This window comes from Hydra viridissima, unplaced genomic scaffold, assembly GCF_058129835.1.
Source record: "Hydra viridissima isolate aposymbiotic clone 2 unplaced genomic scaffold, HvirCarnegie_v1 scaffold_1, whole genome shotgun sequence".
NCBI classification, from domain to species: domain Eukaryota; kingdom Metazoa; phylum Cnidaria; class Hydrozoa; order Anthoathecata; family Hydridae; genus Hydra; species Hydra viridissima.
Genome location: NW_028324300.1, coordinates 27,430,533 through 27,446,435, shown reverse-complemented (window position 1 = coordinate 27,446,435; position 15,903 = coordinate 27,430,533). Strand labels below are relative to the sequence as shown.

The 15,903-nt window shown below is 31.6% G+C and overlaps 1 protein-coding gene and 1 pseudogene across 4 annotated transcripts; both read right to left on the bottom strand.

Moving 5' to 3' along the window:
• Positions 1 to 9,493: 9,493 nt before the first annotated feature.
• Positions 9,494 to 11,347, bottom strand: LOC149894247 (uncharacterized). Of its 4 annotated transcripts, none has more exons than XM_090076217.1 (5): positions 10,660 to 11,347; positions 10,249 to 10,368; positions 10,029 to 10,120; positions 9,807 to 9,900; positions 9,494 to 9,660 (listed from the first exon to the last, which is right to left on the bottom strand). In XM_090076217.1, the coding sequence occupies exons 2-5, from the start codon at positions 10,346 to 10,348 to the stop codon at positions 9,551 to 9,553; spliced, it is 396 nt and encodes a 131-aa protein (XP_089932343.1). In that variant the 5' UTR covers positions 10,349 to 10,368; positions 10,660 to 11,347; the 3' UTR covers positions 9,494 to 9,550. The 4 variants fall into 4 exon arrangements, with proteins under 4 accessions (XP_089932343.1, XP_089932345.1, XP_089932344.1 ...); XM_090076219.1 differs by having other exon boundaries at positions 9,858 to 9,900; XM_090076218.1 differs by lacking the exon at positions 10,029 to 10,120 and having other exon boundaries at positions 10,175 to 10,368.
• Positions 11,348 to 12,564: 1,217 nt separating this feature from the next.
• On the bottom strand, positions 12,565 to 15,494 carry LOC149894246 (uncharacterized; annotated as a pseudogene).
• Positions 15,495 to 15,903: the final 409 nt, after the last annotated feature.

The following is a 15,903-nucleotide window of genomic DNA, read 5'->3' as shown; positions in this document are numbered from 1 at the left end:
ATGTTATTAACAGGCTCCTGCGAAGCTTCGAAATTCCGAATCGATTCAAATCGGAAAAGTAATTCGAGATTCGATTCGAAAAACTTCCATTTTGTCGTAAATAACGTCTTCCAGATGCAATTAGCGTGTTAATGTATATAGGTGTTAACGCATGTAAGGTCTTGATGTATCTAATGTGTCAAAATGACGCGGTTGTAAAACTGTATAAAAAGAGAGTTTAGTTTCTAAAATGTATGATTCGTAGTCTGATGGGAAAAACAATATCAAGTAAGGGTCTGCGTCTCGGAATCGTTTTCTCGGAATGAACCGGAACAAGCATAACGAGACGAAATATGTCCCGGAAAAAATTGACGAATAAACTGTCCCGAAATAAAGTTATGAACCGGGACAATAAATTTTCTTTCGGAATTTAAAAATTGTGTCCCGGATATTATCGTCTCGTCTCGTCTCGAATAAAAAAATAACGAGACGCAGATGCTTAATATCAAGTTCACAAAGAAAACAGTGACTCAGGGAAGGCTAAAATAATACCCCACAATATTATTGATTCAACGTTTCTAAATAAACTTTCTAAAATCTTTTTTAAAATATTTTATAATTATTAAAATTATGCTTTTTAGCATTATTGGAGCGGGATATAACTCTAATAATCGTACCATTAAAAAAAATTCAGTTTTTGAAAAGTGTTTAAAATAAAAATTCCACGCGCGTATAAATCTGTGAAAATGGCCCATTGGACCGCTCCAAGGACAAGTTTTCTCGAAGAGGCCCAGTTCTAAAACAAGTTGCTGCCAAAATAACTATTCTTATAGACTGTTTGTTTGAACAAAAACTAAGCTTTCAATTATAAAGTAAAAAATTGTATCAATTAATCTTTTCAAAACTCCGTTAAACTAAATTTAATAACTCCATCGTAAAGCTATAAAAGGAATATACAACTATTGTTTTGATGATCTATACATTTTTTTATTATGGAGAACAATTAAATTTAGAAAACATTCTCTTGTAAGTTGGCTTAAAACTCAAAAAATATTTTGATTCGTTGTATGGTCATTACTGGTAAAGCAATTAAATTAGAAAAAGTTCTTTTTAAAATTGACTTTTGATTTTGCAAGCCCTTTCGCATTCTTATATTTCTATTTAAACATTGGCAGCAGTTATTGAGTCATAGATTGAAGTAAGTTATCAATTTTATTTAAGCAAAACTTGCAAAACCAAATTATGTGTGCAAAACTCTGGTACAACATCACCTCTCTAGGATCACCTGGAAAGAAAACACAAGATACTTTATACACAAGCTGAAGTAGAACAATCAAAAAAACGTAAGTTTTCGAAACCAGTTGTATTGGAAAGCAAATGTTCTAAAAAATAAACCTCCCCGTCCATCTACGCTTTCACGTAAGATAAATGACTTAATTTTAAGTGTTTTTAAACAATGTTAGAAAATATTTTTAAAATTGCTTACGAAAGCATAATAATAAATTTCTGGACTAGATGCGGGCCATTCCATTACATGAATATTTTTTTCTCTAAACCAAGCTTTTGTAAGCTTTGAATTATGGATACTAGCATTATCTTGTTGGAAAGTGAAATTTTCACCCATCAATTCCTCAACATGTTCAAGCAAACTTATTTCTAATAAGTCAATGTAGTCCTGTGAATTCATTTTTGTCAAAATCCATGCTAGTGGAAGTTTTCCAGCAAAGAAAAGAGCCCCCCTAACCATAACATTTCCACCACCAAAATTGCTAAATTATATGGTTAATCTTAAAAGTATTGATGCGAATCAAACCTCTCGAAAAACTAAAGAATTATAATTAATTAACTGCAAAGTTCAAATATTTAAATAGACAACATGCTATGTGCAACCAAAGATACAACAAACGCAATGTCTGCCACAAGATCTTTAACTATGTATAAGAGTGCGTTAAATGTTCAACAGCAAGTTAAAAACATCATTAGTTTGGTTCACAAAATTGCAGGTTTTTTTTTAACAGTTCTTCTGTAGTTCTGAAATATTTAAAAAATCATCAGCTTGAACAAGGGCTTTGAGAATCTTGTCTACCACTTGATACTATTTAAAGGTTTTTTTAGCAACTAAACTGACAATCAATTCCAACCTTCAAGAAGAGTTTTAAACAGCTCATACTCGTTTGTTTGCCTACAATCGAGCAGTTTTTTTTTTCAAATAGGCTGAATGTTTTCCTTTGGGTATAAATCATAATGTTGTGCTGGCCAAGGCATTATTGGTATCAGTTTGCACTCTAAGTAATTTTTATTCAATCATGCTGTATGCTTGGCATTGTTATCCTGTTGAAATATTATTCACCGTAAGGAAAAGTTCATTTTTACTGTCTACAGATGCTGGTCCATAGTTCTACTTACCCGGTGTAGTTTTCCAATTTTTGTGCGCTAATCAAATCTAAAAATTTACCTTGAAAGTCTGAGGGTTAAAACATTCCCCAGTTTCTTTTAACAGTGAAATCAACCATTTTATAACAAGATATGGGGAGACTTATTGCTCCATACAACTTTTCCCCACTGTTCTAATTTCAGATCTAAGTGCGCTTTACTCCACTAGAACCTCTTTCATTTGCTTGCTATAAGTTCAACTGATGCTTTGATTCGACAACCCGCCTTAAAAAAACATCAGGGTCCCTTAAGAGCAACCCCTTAAGAGACCCTTACGAAAATGTCCGCGCCAAATATCAGGGCCTCTTAAAACACGCTTTACTACTCATTCTGTATGAGTAGTAAAGCGTGTTTGTTTTTTTAAACTAATAATTTTTAATAGTTAAACATAGTTTATATAATAATATTTATATAAATCATCATTACATGATACTTTAATTATAAAAGTTATTTCTATGTCTTTCGCTTTTTTTGTCGAGGATCTTCGTTTTCACTGTCGTCTTCGTTTTCACTGTCGATTTTATTTCCTTCATTGCCGTCGTCTTTACTCTCTTCCTAAATCAAAACTTCAAGTGTCTTATTCTTGCAGCGCCGCAGACGACCACCTTAACGATCTCCTGCATTATTAAAAAAATCTTGCTACTTACATTTTTATCTCCTTGGACGTGGTGCCAGGGAATAAGCGAAGAGTTAAAGCTATAATTATTTAAATACTTATAAAAAAAGAGAAAAAATATGTAAATAAATACTTTTTACATCTTATAATAATCTATATATATAATCAATTCCTATAATTACATCTAATTATATGGATTCACATAAATTAGAGATTGTATTGTTTGTAAGTCTTATTGACAATATAAAGGATATCTGGATATAAAAAGATGTTCAATGTTTTACTTTATTTTATTAACTCAAGTCAAACACCACGAGTTAAATCTTTTACCGACACTCAGACGGATTTAAAGTATTGAACAAAACATTTGCAACCAAATAATGCTAATTTAGTTTCTATATATAAAAGTGCTGCATTTTTTCAATTTAGAGAAATAACTATGTAACTGTTTAGAGACAGTTCTTCAAGTTTTATTCATCACAAAGTTCATTATTTGTACAAAAAAATTAATAAATTAATCAAAAGTATTAAAAAAAGTTGATTTCCTTCTGGACAAAACAAGTGCAACTCGACAAAATGTTGACCAAGCTGTATTTCGCTATCGATATTTCGTGGCGAATCCTTTGTTGTCGATCACAGCTTTGCATCTTCGAGGCATAGATTCGATCAGGTGATCAATGAAACTTTGTGGAATCGCTGCCCAGGCCTTTTAGATTTGTTCAAACAGTTGATCCTTATTACGAACACCTTCACGATTAATTCTGCGGTTGACGATCTCCCACAGGTTCTCGATGGGTTGAGATCCGGAGATTGAGGCGGCCAATCCATCACCGATAGGTGGTTGTCTTGAAACCACTACTACTTTTGCAGTGTGTTTCGGATCGTTGTCTTGCTGAAAAACCCATTTTATTGGCATATTCCATTCAGCATGAGGTAACATAACATCTTTCAGGATATTTTTATACATGAAACGGTCCATTATTCCATTGTTTCGATGTATTGGACCTAGACCGTTAGCAGAAAAACACCCCCAGACCATTACATTGCCTCCACCATGCTTCACGGTCTTATGGCAGTAACGTAAATCGAGGCGTTTTCCGGCCGGTCGACGTAGACGGCAAATGCCATCGCTCCCAATGATGTTGAACTTCGATTCATCACTGAACAGGACAGTTCGCCATTTCTGCACATTCCAGTCATTATGAGATGTAGCAAACAGGAGTCTTTTCTTCTGGTTTTTTAGTGAAATCAGCGGTTTCTTTGCAGGGCGTCGAGAAAACAATCCGGCTTCAACAGCACGTCGTCTGATTGTTCGGTCCGATACAGGCAGCTCTAATTGCTTTTGTATCTCGACTGATGATATCCAGGGATCCTTCTTGACGGATCTGACGATCATAGAATCCTCTCTAGAAGTGGTGGAACGCGGTCTTCCACCTTTGTTATCTGCTGCCAACTTCCCCGTAGAACGATATTTGGAACATAGCCTTGATACCGTCTATTTTTCCACGCGATATTTATCACAAATATTTTTTGTGACATTCCACTTACGTAATCGCCAATAATTTTCTTTCTTAGTTCCAATCCAAGACTGTCGGGAGCCATTTTTGCACTTGAAGTCATAAAAATAATAAAAATAAATAATCACGCTTCTCAAGGCTTACCGTGTTACATTTACCTTGTGATGATACAATAATGCTCTGTGGAACACAACATCTTGGTTGGATGTGGACTGTATTGATGTAATGAAACACTTGTTGTATTTCACTTCTTGTATTGATGTTCTTCGATAAAACACTTTGATAAAACTCACTTTGATAAACTGTCTTGATAATACTGACTGATTGACTTCCATATACTGACTGAATTACATGTCGATTTACATGTCTCTTATATAGTAAAATGAACCTGTGTGATCCTGTTCTGGAAGATTCTAGATGCTTCTTTTCGATGCTTCTGGAAGCTTCTGGATGCGTCTGGATGTTTTTGAATGTTTCTGAATATTTCTGGATGCTACTGGATGCTTCCAGATGCTACTTCTGGAAACTTCTGGAAACTTCTGGAAACTTCTGGAAACTTCTGGAAACTTCTGGAAACTTCTGGAAACTTCTGGAAACTTCTGGAAACTTCTGGAAACTTCTGGATACTTCTGGATACTTCCTTTAATTATTAAAAAACTTCTGTGACGTTGACACGGACCAGACTTAAGAAAATGAAACAAACCAAAAAAGTTGCACTTGTTTTGTCCGCTGCAAAATGGCACTTGTCAACGAAATTCTGCCTGTGTGCTGTCACCTGTCAGCTGATTGCTCATGTCATGGCATGCTATGACTCCAGACTCCTGAACTGTTTGCTGTGGTAGTATAGTTCGTTTCGTTTTTAAGACATGTAAAATTAGGAACACTTTTTAGCATTGTTCGATGTTGGTTGCAAATGTTTTGTCCAATACTGTATGTTAGTTTTGAAGTTACGGAAAAAAATGCCTAAGTGATTTTCTTGCAACTAAAATTCATTGATTGATTTTGTTACTAAATCTATACTTATTTCTCATTAAAAGAACTATACATATTGAAATCTTATATCCTAGAGTGTTTATAGTAAAACATAAAAATAAATAAGGACGTTTGTAAACAAAAAAATTTCAATGTGCAAACTGCAAGGTTTTTTGAGTTAAAAAAGGAAGCATCTGTTAAATAATTTAAAGGAATGTCTTTTGTTTGAAAATTTTTTGGCTAAAAAGTTAAATTGTTCTAAGTTCTGTAATAAATGCCTAAATAATCACTGTTTCTTTTTAACTTGTCATTTTTTGAAAAAGTATACTCTTTTTAAAAAAATGCATTATAGTATATAACTATATAATATAATAGTACTTAAACAATACTATTTCTTAGGATAAATCTTTTAATACCTTCTTATATAATGTTCTTTCAGCATGCTTTTCAAGCAATTGTTAAATTCAGCATGCAAACTTTCTTCACCTTTTTCCCCATACACTTCAATGCTTAATCCCCAATAAATTGAAGAATATGGGTTTTAAGGAAATGCATTATTGGATTTACAGATGCACTTGGCCTTGTCAGTTAATAAAAGTTCATAAGATTGTGGATTGCTGATTCTAAAATTATTTACTTATATAAAATTATTTACTTATATGAAAAAGATTTCATAGAATTTATTCAAATTTATTCAAAAATTTCTACCTTAATAAAAGCAATCAGCAATAAGTGATGCTTTTCAAAGTATCTCAAATATGGTATTTTACAACCTGCTAAACTCAAAACATTTTAAATACCTTCCTAGTTCCTGAATATCATTCTCTTGAAAAGATTGCGAGCTGTTCATTACCTTTTGACATTTTGAATAATATTGAAATAACAGTTTAAATTTCTGGCTTATATTGATAGTTAATGATCAACTGTGTCAATAAAACCAAGATTTGTAGTTAGACTTGGGATGGAATAGCACAAATCAAGCAAAGGTGAAGGCTAAATTTCATATTTATGAACTTAACAAATTTAATTACTCTTACTCTTAGCCCACCAGATAGAAATTCTGTTATAGTTTTTTTGAATTCTCGAGTTTTTGATTAATGACATGCAACACTGCATCTGCAATATCATGTAGAATATGACTTGATTTACTAACTTTACATAAATCATCATGTATTATGCTGCAGTTATTGCTTAAATGATCTTTCTTACACTAATGATTTACAAATTTGTCTTAAAAATATTTTCTTCCATATATTTTGCATGCATCATCATTTTGCATCTACAAAAGTTTAACTATCTCCAATACATGGACAGAGCTGAAAAGGCTATTAATCATGATGTGGGTTGAGAATAAAGGACATTTTGCTTCACTTTCTGGTAAGCATCCGCGTCTTGCTATTTTTTTATTCGAGATGAGACGAGACGATGATATCCGGGACATAATTTTTAAAGTCCAATAGAAAATTTATTGTCCCGATTTATAACTTTGTTCCGGGACAGTTTATTCGTCAATTTTTTCCGGGACATTTCTCGTCTCGTTATGCTTGTCCCGGATAATTTCGAGAAAACGATTCCGAGACGCAGACCCTTACTTTCTAGCTAACCTCTAATACCATATTCACACGAGTGACGTTTGGCGGAACATTATTCCGGAAGAAATGTTACCGGAACAAAATATTCTTCAAAATGTTCCTTGCAGCGTTCACACGTAAATTCGGTTCAACGGTACATAAAAGGAATATCGCCTAAATAAACGTCAACTAATGTAAATAGAATTAAATCGTTATGATATAGCAGTTTTCCCTTATACAAAATAAAGTTTTCTTTTTTGCATATAACTTTTTGATATTCTACGAGAAGGAAAATTTATTTAACGGGTGACAACTGAAAAACGAGACTGGATTTAACGACACATATCTCTTTTAAGGTTAAAGTAAAACAAAAAGGAAAAATGTTTTAGAAAGTATTTTTATTCTAGTTTTTATTTATATGTAAGTTACTTTCAATTTAATCATTCTTTCTCACTTTATCAACTAGGTCTAGTATAGACTGAGCTACACTCTACATAAGCTCAAATCAACGTTATTAAGGCAATACTTGATCCTTGAGGGTAATTTTTTAAGATTTTCTGCACACCAATTATCCTTATAGACAAAGCCTATAATGTTCTGGGAATTTTGCAGGGTTATCCGCTTTCTCAACAAAAAGGACTTTTTTCTTGTTAAGGTACGTGATTACTGTTTTTGCATAGTGAGATTATGCCAAATCACGCCAGAATACATATGCGCCATCTAAATGATACTTATCCATGAATGGAATAAGTCTCTTCTTAATACATTTGTTCAAGTAGATTTTTTAATTTACAGCTAGTCCACTACACACAAAATAGGGCTGAGAAAGGCTATTTTTAGAAAGAGCAATCCATAGAAATTTTTTTTTTGAAACTTTTCTTTTGTTTGGTATTTTACTGTTGATGGAATAGATTTTACGTTGCATAATAAAATATATCATTTCCATTGATACTGGAATGATTTAACGTAAAATAAGACTCATCATCAATGAATGGTTTACGAATTTTGAGTTTCTGACAGAATTTACTGCACTTAGTTCTAGCAACTGCTTTTTGCTGGTCAGAACGTTTTCTTTTGCTGGTCATTTTTTTTGTTGGTTTAATTTTTTTCTTTTTTTTCTTTAATATTTTGCTAATGTGTTGCTAAGCACAGTTGAACTTTTTTAGCTGCCTGTCATTGTGAAACTCCATCTTTATGGTCAAACATAAGTTTGAGCCTTTTAATGTCTGTCTTGGTCACTTTTCTTAGCCTTTCCTCTACTTCCTTGAACTCTTTGGTAAGCAGATTCACATACAGCACATTTAATTATCTTGTAAATAGTACTATTAGGTATATTCTCAGTTTTAAAATGATCATAAGAGAACTTTTTACCAGCATTTCTTTAATTTAAATAAAATTCTTACACACATTTTCTAATCTCTTCTTGTTTTGAACTTTGCTTTTTATTAATTTTTCTATAAAAAATAAAAACACATAAAATGTTTAAAAACTAAAATAAAAATACTTAAAAATACTCTAAAACATTTTTCCATTTATACCTTAAAAGAGATATGTGTCGTTTAATTCAGTCTTGTTTTTCAGTTGTCGCCAGTTGTTATTACTTATTACTATTGTTATTATTGTTATCGTTATTATTATTATCATTATTATTGTTACTATTTTTAATATTATTCCTCCATAAGTCTAATAATTCCCTTGTGTTAGCTATATTCCATACAAGTTTATTTACAGGTGATACAACAAGAACAGTATTAGCTATGCTGGCATTAATAATTTGATCTCTATTCTGAGACATTGTGGAAAATTTGATTTTACTAGATATTATGTATTAGTCTATCACCTACTAAAAAGAATAAATTGAATCTGGCAAAAAAAAAGAAACAAAGAAGTGCTTGACAATTGAATTAAAGGTTAGACTTTACAATTGATATAAATTTTTTATGTATCTAAATACTTTTGCCTACAATGTAATTAACTGTCATGCATATTCTAGAAGAGATATTGGCCTAACCTCTAGGCTATTCACCACAAATTTGTTATTTCTCTTTAAAACTGCTTTGAGTCTACTACATTTTGAAATTGTCACACAAATTATTTTTAATGATACCCAGTAAGCACGGATACGTGCAATACACGTATTATTCACGTTTTAACGACACGTGTTTTGAGGGTGGAAAAGAAGTCCGTATGAAATTACTAAATCACGTATTTTTAGGACGTGTTTTACACGTCTCAAAGAAACCTTTTTTAAACGGCTTTTTAATGCTTTTAAAAGGTGTATGACGCGCTCGCTAAACAAAATTTGTGACTCGTACTAATATTTTCTTATGATTTAGCAACAATTATTTCTATAATTTCTAGAAACGAAAAAGCTACGTGTATATATAAAAAAGTTAAATAAGAAATTTTCTTTATTAAATAAATAAAAAATACAGAATTTTTCCTTCGTTTGTAAATAAATATTACAAGAAACCATCTTTCTCTTTTTCAACGGCTCGAGGCGCACGTTTTAACTGTTCACCAATGAACGAATCGATCACTTTTGCTGAATTTACATCCGATACTAATGCAGCTAAAATATAAAATGATAGTAGAACAAAACACTTAATGAAAATAGCAAATCAATCTAATATTCCCTTTAACATTTTGTCATAAACAAAATTTGTTTTAACATGTTTAAAAAATTTTAAGTTAAGTAAATATTTGGTAAATATTTACCAAAAATTGCTTTACAGAGTAGGGTCTTGTTAAAAGAATGTTTGCCCTTACTTCCGGTCTTGTTAAACTGGGCTAACAGTTTACAACCATCAACCTGATTTTTGAAAAAAAAAAACCTATATACAACTTTAAAGTAATAAACTTATGAAGTATTTTTATACTTTAAAGTTAATACTTTATAGTATAAACGTTTTTCATTTAATAAAGTAACTATACCGTTACCATAGCAACTTGATTTTCCCAGTTAGAACACAAACAAAACAAAACAGTGAAACCAAGCCTTGTCACCTTTATGATTTCCTTATGTATTAGACCTGAATTAAAATGAACTATATTGAAACAACAACTTTATTATTAATAACACTTACCAAAATATTAAATTCTACTTCAGTTGCCAACTTTTTTTCAAAAGCATCGAACTCTTCAAGGGAATGACACTTACTAATAAAAAGTAAAGAACTTTCTGGGTCAGTTCTCCGTCCTAGCCTTTTTAGCGCAGCAAGATATTCTCCTTGGGTTGACTTAACTTCTGCTATCTCCATAAAAAATGTGTATTGCTAACCTAAAAGTAACAATGAAAATTGTGATGCCAGTCTACTTTTTATTAGTTTACATCCCATATGGTAAATGGACGGTAGTGGCAAATGCAGTCCATTTAACATTACAACTCTTAACCCCAAAACATAGATATAAACTTAGTAAGTGCAAAAAAAAAGATGTAGTTTTAATAGCGAAACTTTTGATTACAAGGTGAACACCCAGTACTCATGGCAGGTCATGGATTTTTGTTGAGAATTGTAAGACTATTATAACATATATAATATAATTATACTTAAAGAATAGTTAAACTTACGTTTTTCATCCGTGCACTTAAATGAAGGAGGTGGTTCTCTGAAGTTCCCAAATAGACTATTTCTGTTTTTAGCCTATCTAGTTGACTCTTTGATAATAAAAAGCTAGAGGAGCACAGTGGTGAAACTGGACTTATGTTTTCTTTTTTTTTCCTTTTTTCTGTTACACTAAATGATTTCATAACCTCACTAGAATTCATAACAAAATACTGAATAAGTTGTCAAGCATTTTCTAGATTAGAATTTCCTATGGCATCATCACTTTCACATAATAACCTTATAGCAACAGAAAGACTTAAAAAATGCTTGTAAGCAGAGCTATCTACAACACGTTTAAATGCAACCATACCAGTATAAAGCAAAAAAGATCTGAGCTCGGTAGCTTTCCATCGATCAAATTCAGTTAGTGTTCTTAGCTGTCTGACAAACTCACTTGGTAGTTTACATTTAAAGCAACAAGCTTTTCAGAAATTTGATTTAACATATTAGCAGACAATTTCCCTTTAGTTGTTCCTTTGATAGTTCCTTTAAGGAAATACAGCAGCCTACGCATACATCCAAGACACACTAGATGCATGTGGTCAAGTGGAAACATATTAATAAAACTTACAGATGTAACTTCTCTTAAAACTGTTTTGATGTGAAAAATATTTAACGATCGGACTGTTTTTATCTGCAAAATAAGTCGGATTGACTTTTTGCAGATTTTACGAACCGAATCGCCGGTGCCTAATTATATTACATTTTAAATACGTTTAAAAAACGTGTCAAATACTGCGTGATATTTCCAACGTGTTTTAGTACGTTCAAAAAACGTTAAAAAAAACTTTGGACGGAAACACGAATAAAGTACGTGTATAAAACGTTTATATTTCGTGGCGTGCTCACTGGGTAATAAAAAGGATAACACAATGCGAATCATTATTCAGTTTAAGCTAACAACCTAACATCAACTTTATAAAAAGCCTAATTTGAGTTGCTTTAACATTAAATACAAATCCTGCAGTCAACCATTTAATAATAAATCAAGCAACACTGATTTTATACTCTTGACACTTTTTCTAGATAAACATTGAAGATAGTTGGCACCACGTTTTTTATACGATAACAAAGAAATATTCCGGAACATTTATTTTTTCTGGGTTTTTGGGGCGGTACAAAAGTTCCTCGAATGTTCCGTGAATTTTTGTTCAAGTTGCGTTCACACCAGAGAATATTTGCTCATGTTCCACAGAATGTTCCATCAAATATCCCCTCGTGTGAATAGCATATATGTGATGATTTTTATCGATATTGATATACCCACACAGAGTTTTTCGTCTCCAATACCATGTTCACACGAGCGACGTTTGGCAGAACATTATTCCGGAAGAAATGTTACCGGAACAAAATGTTCTTCAAAATGTTCCTTGTGGCGTTCACACGTAAATTCGGCTTAACGGTACATAAAAGGAATATCGCTTAAATGAACGTTAAGTTATGTAAATAGAATTCAATCGTTATTATATAGCAATTTTCCCTGAAACTAAATATAATATTACGGTAATAAAAATTAGCGTCAAACGCTTTTTAATAATTGTCTCCGAGAGCTAAAATTAAATGTCCATAACCCGGAGGGTCCCAAACAAAAGCGAGTTTTTTTGAGTTTTATCATCCCCTTTGTTAAAGAGCTTGGTTTTTATATATAAGCTTATGTAGGGCTATGTGCTCCTAAATTTTAGCACATTATGTTGGCCACCATTCTGAGTTAAAGCTTGCCAAATCTAAGCCTAGTCAGATGGCTCCATTAAAATATTTGCAGGACACGACTCGATTACATATTACTGCTAAAGGTTTAAATAATAAAAGAAAAACATTGTTATCACTACTTTATTGGTCCTTTTTTATAAAGATATTTAGCAATAGAGTCACGAATAATTTTTCCAGGTCCCAACAGTAGAAACATTATTGGGTTGAGCCAGACCGTCATCACCATGATAACGTATAAGCCATTCTATTCTAATAATATCGTTATAGTATTCACAAATGTTGTGAAGAGTGACGCAAGCATTAACAATTTTTGTACAAAAGTTAATATCACATTCCATACGTTTGCAAATAATGCCGAATCGAGCTTTAAGACGTCCAAAAGCATTCTCAACCACTCTTCTAGCCCCACAAAATACTTTATTATAGTTTTTTTGAACAACGCTAAGCTCTAAATGCTCACGATAAGGTTTCATCAAATGACATGTTAAAGGAAATGCTGAATCACCCATCAAACATAGAGAAACACTAGAACCACCTTGCTCTTTACAACATATATCAAACAGATTTGAATCTAAAATTGCTTTCAAAGAAGAATTCTGCAAAACATAGCCATCATTATTTCTTCCTGGTGATCCAACGCTCGTATAAATGAAATGGTATCTACAGTCTACAACGGCAAAAAGAACAATGGAATACCATCCTTTATAATTATAATAAAAAATTGCTTGATCTTTAGGAGCTGAAATAGGGATATGGCATCCATCAATAGCTCAAATGCATTGGAGAAAGCTATGTATAGCTTCAAAATCTCTACTACATTCTTTTAATTTTTTGTTCTGACATTGGAAATTTAACATATCTAGGGAACAAAAAGTCATTAACAGCGTTGACAAATTCAAGGACAATTAAATTTGCAGCTGACTTTCCTATGCCAAAAAGACTGGACACAACCTAATACTTTTCACATGATGCTAGATAATGCAATGCAAACGCAACACATTTTACTACTGAAATAGGTTCTCTCATTGATGGTGTAGTTTTGCTTAAATGTGGATGCAATTCATTAACCAGGAAATTAAATATTTTATGATTTACTCGAAAATGTTCTTTAAATTCACATTCCTCCAATTGAGTAAAAATCTCATTAAACCATTGAGAACTTTTTGGTTTAACCCAAATTTTTCTTTCAATTAGATCTCCTTGTTGATTTAACTTTGAGGGAAGTAAACTTAAATATGACAATGGGTGGGTGATTGATTCATAATCGATTGATGTTTTACTTCTTGATTGAAGTACCACTAAAATGTTTTCCATGTTTTTCCAATAGCTTTTTCCTTCACAAATATCTCCCTGAAAAGTTGTTAAAACTGTATAAGTATATTACATAAATATAACATTTAATTAGAACTCAAGGAAAGTTAGGGAATACGTTGTGAAAAACCATTTTATTAGAATTAATAAGCCAGCATGTTCAGTTAACAGAGATAAAACTGAAATACATTACATATAAAGATATAGAGATTCTTCTACAAACTTGTACAGTATATCACAAAGTGATTCCCTTTAGTAAAAACTTTAAAAGATCTTGTTATATATTGCAGATATACCTAAAAAAGCAAGCCTATTGAAAAAAAAAAATTGATCTTTTGACTTTAATATAACATAACTATTTTTTCATTAAGAATTTATAATATTCTACTTGGGCTTTAAATAAATCTACTTGGGCTTTAGATACACTTTCAATTGCATCGTACATACGCTCTAATGCAGTGACCTCTCTGATTCTTAACTTTTGTAAACGGATTTGAACATCAAGATTTTTATTTGCTATCTTTAAATATTCAGAAGAAAAATTTGCCTTTTGATTTATACTTAGCAGTTCAGTTTTTGCCATTTTATTTGATACTTTTTCATCATCAGTGCTCCTTCATTTATTGCAGCCAGGTATAGATGGGGTTGGTTCTTCATCAGGAATAGTGACAATATATTGGACATCCATTGCAGTATCCAAATCCTCAATATTTAAAATGCTGATAGTCTTATTGTCATCCTCTCTTATCACAACTTAAATTCGAAAAATAGGAAGTATTACACATTCAAGAAATGATTATAAATCATATTTCCATTAAAATTTATCTAAAAAATTTGAGAGACTTGAATTGAAGTCATTCTCCTCCAACTATATAGTGTGCATATACAGTATATAACAAACATATATATGCATATACAGTACAACCTCTTTAATTTGAATTTCCTCAATTCAAAAACCTTTCTTTTTTTGATTAAATGCAAAGACACTGTAAAAGGTGCTTAAGAAGAGTCTACTTTCTGCAATTCAATAAATCTCTCTGATTCAAACTTTTTTTTTCCCCATAAAAATTTAATTAGAGAGATAGTACTGTATACTACTTTAAATTATATGACAATAAGTATAATAAATTACTTGATCACCAAGACAGTCTGGAGAAGAAAAATTCTGACTTTGTGACAAAAGGTCATTGTCAAGGGAAGCTTCACCACCTATTATATAATAAGGCCACCGTTTGGAGCTCCACCTGATGAACTCCACCTTGATGTTTTTCTCGTCTATAAAAAACATACAATTAAGCACATCATTAATACTATACAATATGAAACAAATAACTTTAAATGTGATAGTTAATTAATATAATGTGTCAAACTTTAAATTTAAAATATTGGCTGGAATAAATCTTTAAGTAATTATTCATCACAACACTCAGTTACAAACTAAATTACAATTAGATATTTTTGAATACAAAGTAAAGTATCATATATTAAGTCTAGAATAAGTACTTACCTGAATTGTTTCCTCATACTACTAATTTTTGATTGAATTAGAGATCCAGTTAAGGGGGAGGTACAATATGAAATGTGTTTAAAAATTCAGTTGCCATTTGTTTATAAATATTTGTGTTTCTTCTTGAAGAAACTAATGCTTTTTAATTATCCTTCATAAATCTAATAGTTCACTTGTGTTAGTTATATTCCATACAAACTTATTTTCAGAAGATGCAACAAGACCAGTATTAGTAACGCTGGCGTCAATAACGATCTTTTGCTGAGACATTGTGGAAATTTTAAGTTTACTAGATATTATATACTAACCTGTCAACTATTAAAAATAATAAGTAAATTTTAATTGAATAAAAATTCAAAATTGTATTAAATTTACTTGTAATTATACCTTATAAAATACAATAACTATTACCATTACATCAAGAAAATGTATTTAATTTTAATTGCTATTGATCCAAGTCTGCTTAAAGTAACTGACCGAAGTCTGATAAGTACGCGCTTTTTCAGGATATACATTAAAGATAGTTAAAATTGGCACCATGTTTTTATAGGAAAACAAAGAAATATTCCGGAACATTTACTTGTTCTGGGTTTTCGGGGCGGTACTAAAGTTCCTCAAATGTTCCGTGAATTTTTGTTCAAGTTGCGTTCATACCAGAGAATATTTGTTCCCGTTCCAT

Excerpts from the sequence above, each read along its gene's own strand:
- LOC149894247 (XM_090076217.1), bottom strand. The coding sequence starts at position 10,348 with ATGGAGATAGCAGAAGTTAAGTCAACCCAAGGAGAATATCTTGCTGCG. Across the intron at positions 10,121-10,248 it reads AAGTTCTTTACTTTTTATTA|GTCTAATACATAAGGAAATC; the intron begins GTAAGTGTCATT and ends ATTTTAATTCAG. Across the intron at positions 9,661-9,806 it reads ACTCTGTAAAGCAATTTTTG|CTGCATTAGTATCGGATGTA; the intron begins GTAAATATTTAC and ends TTTATATTTTAG.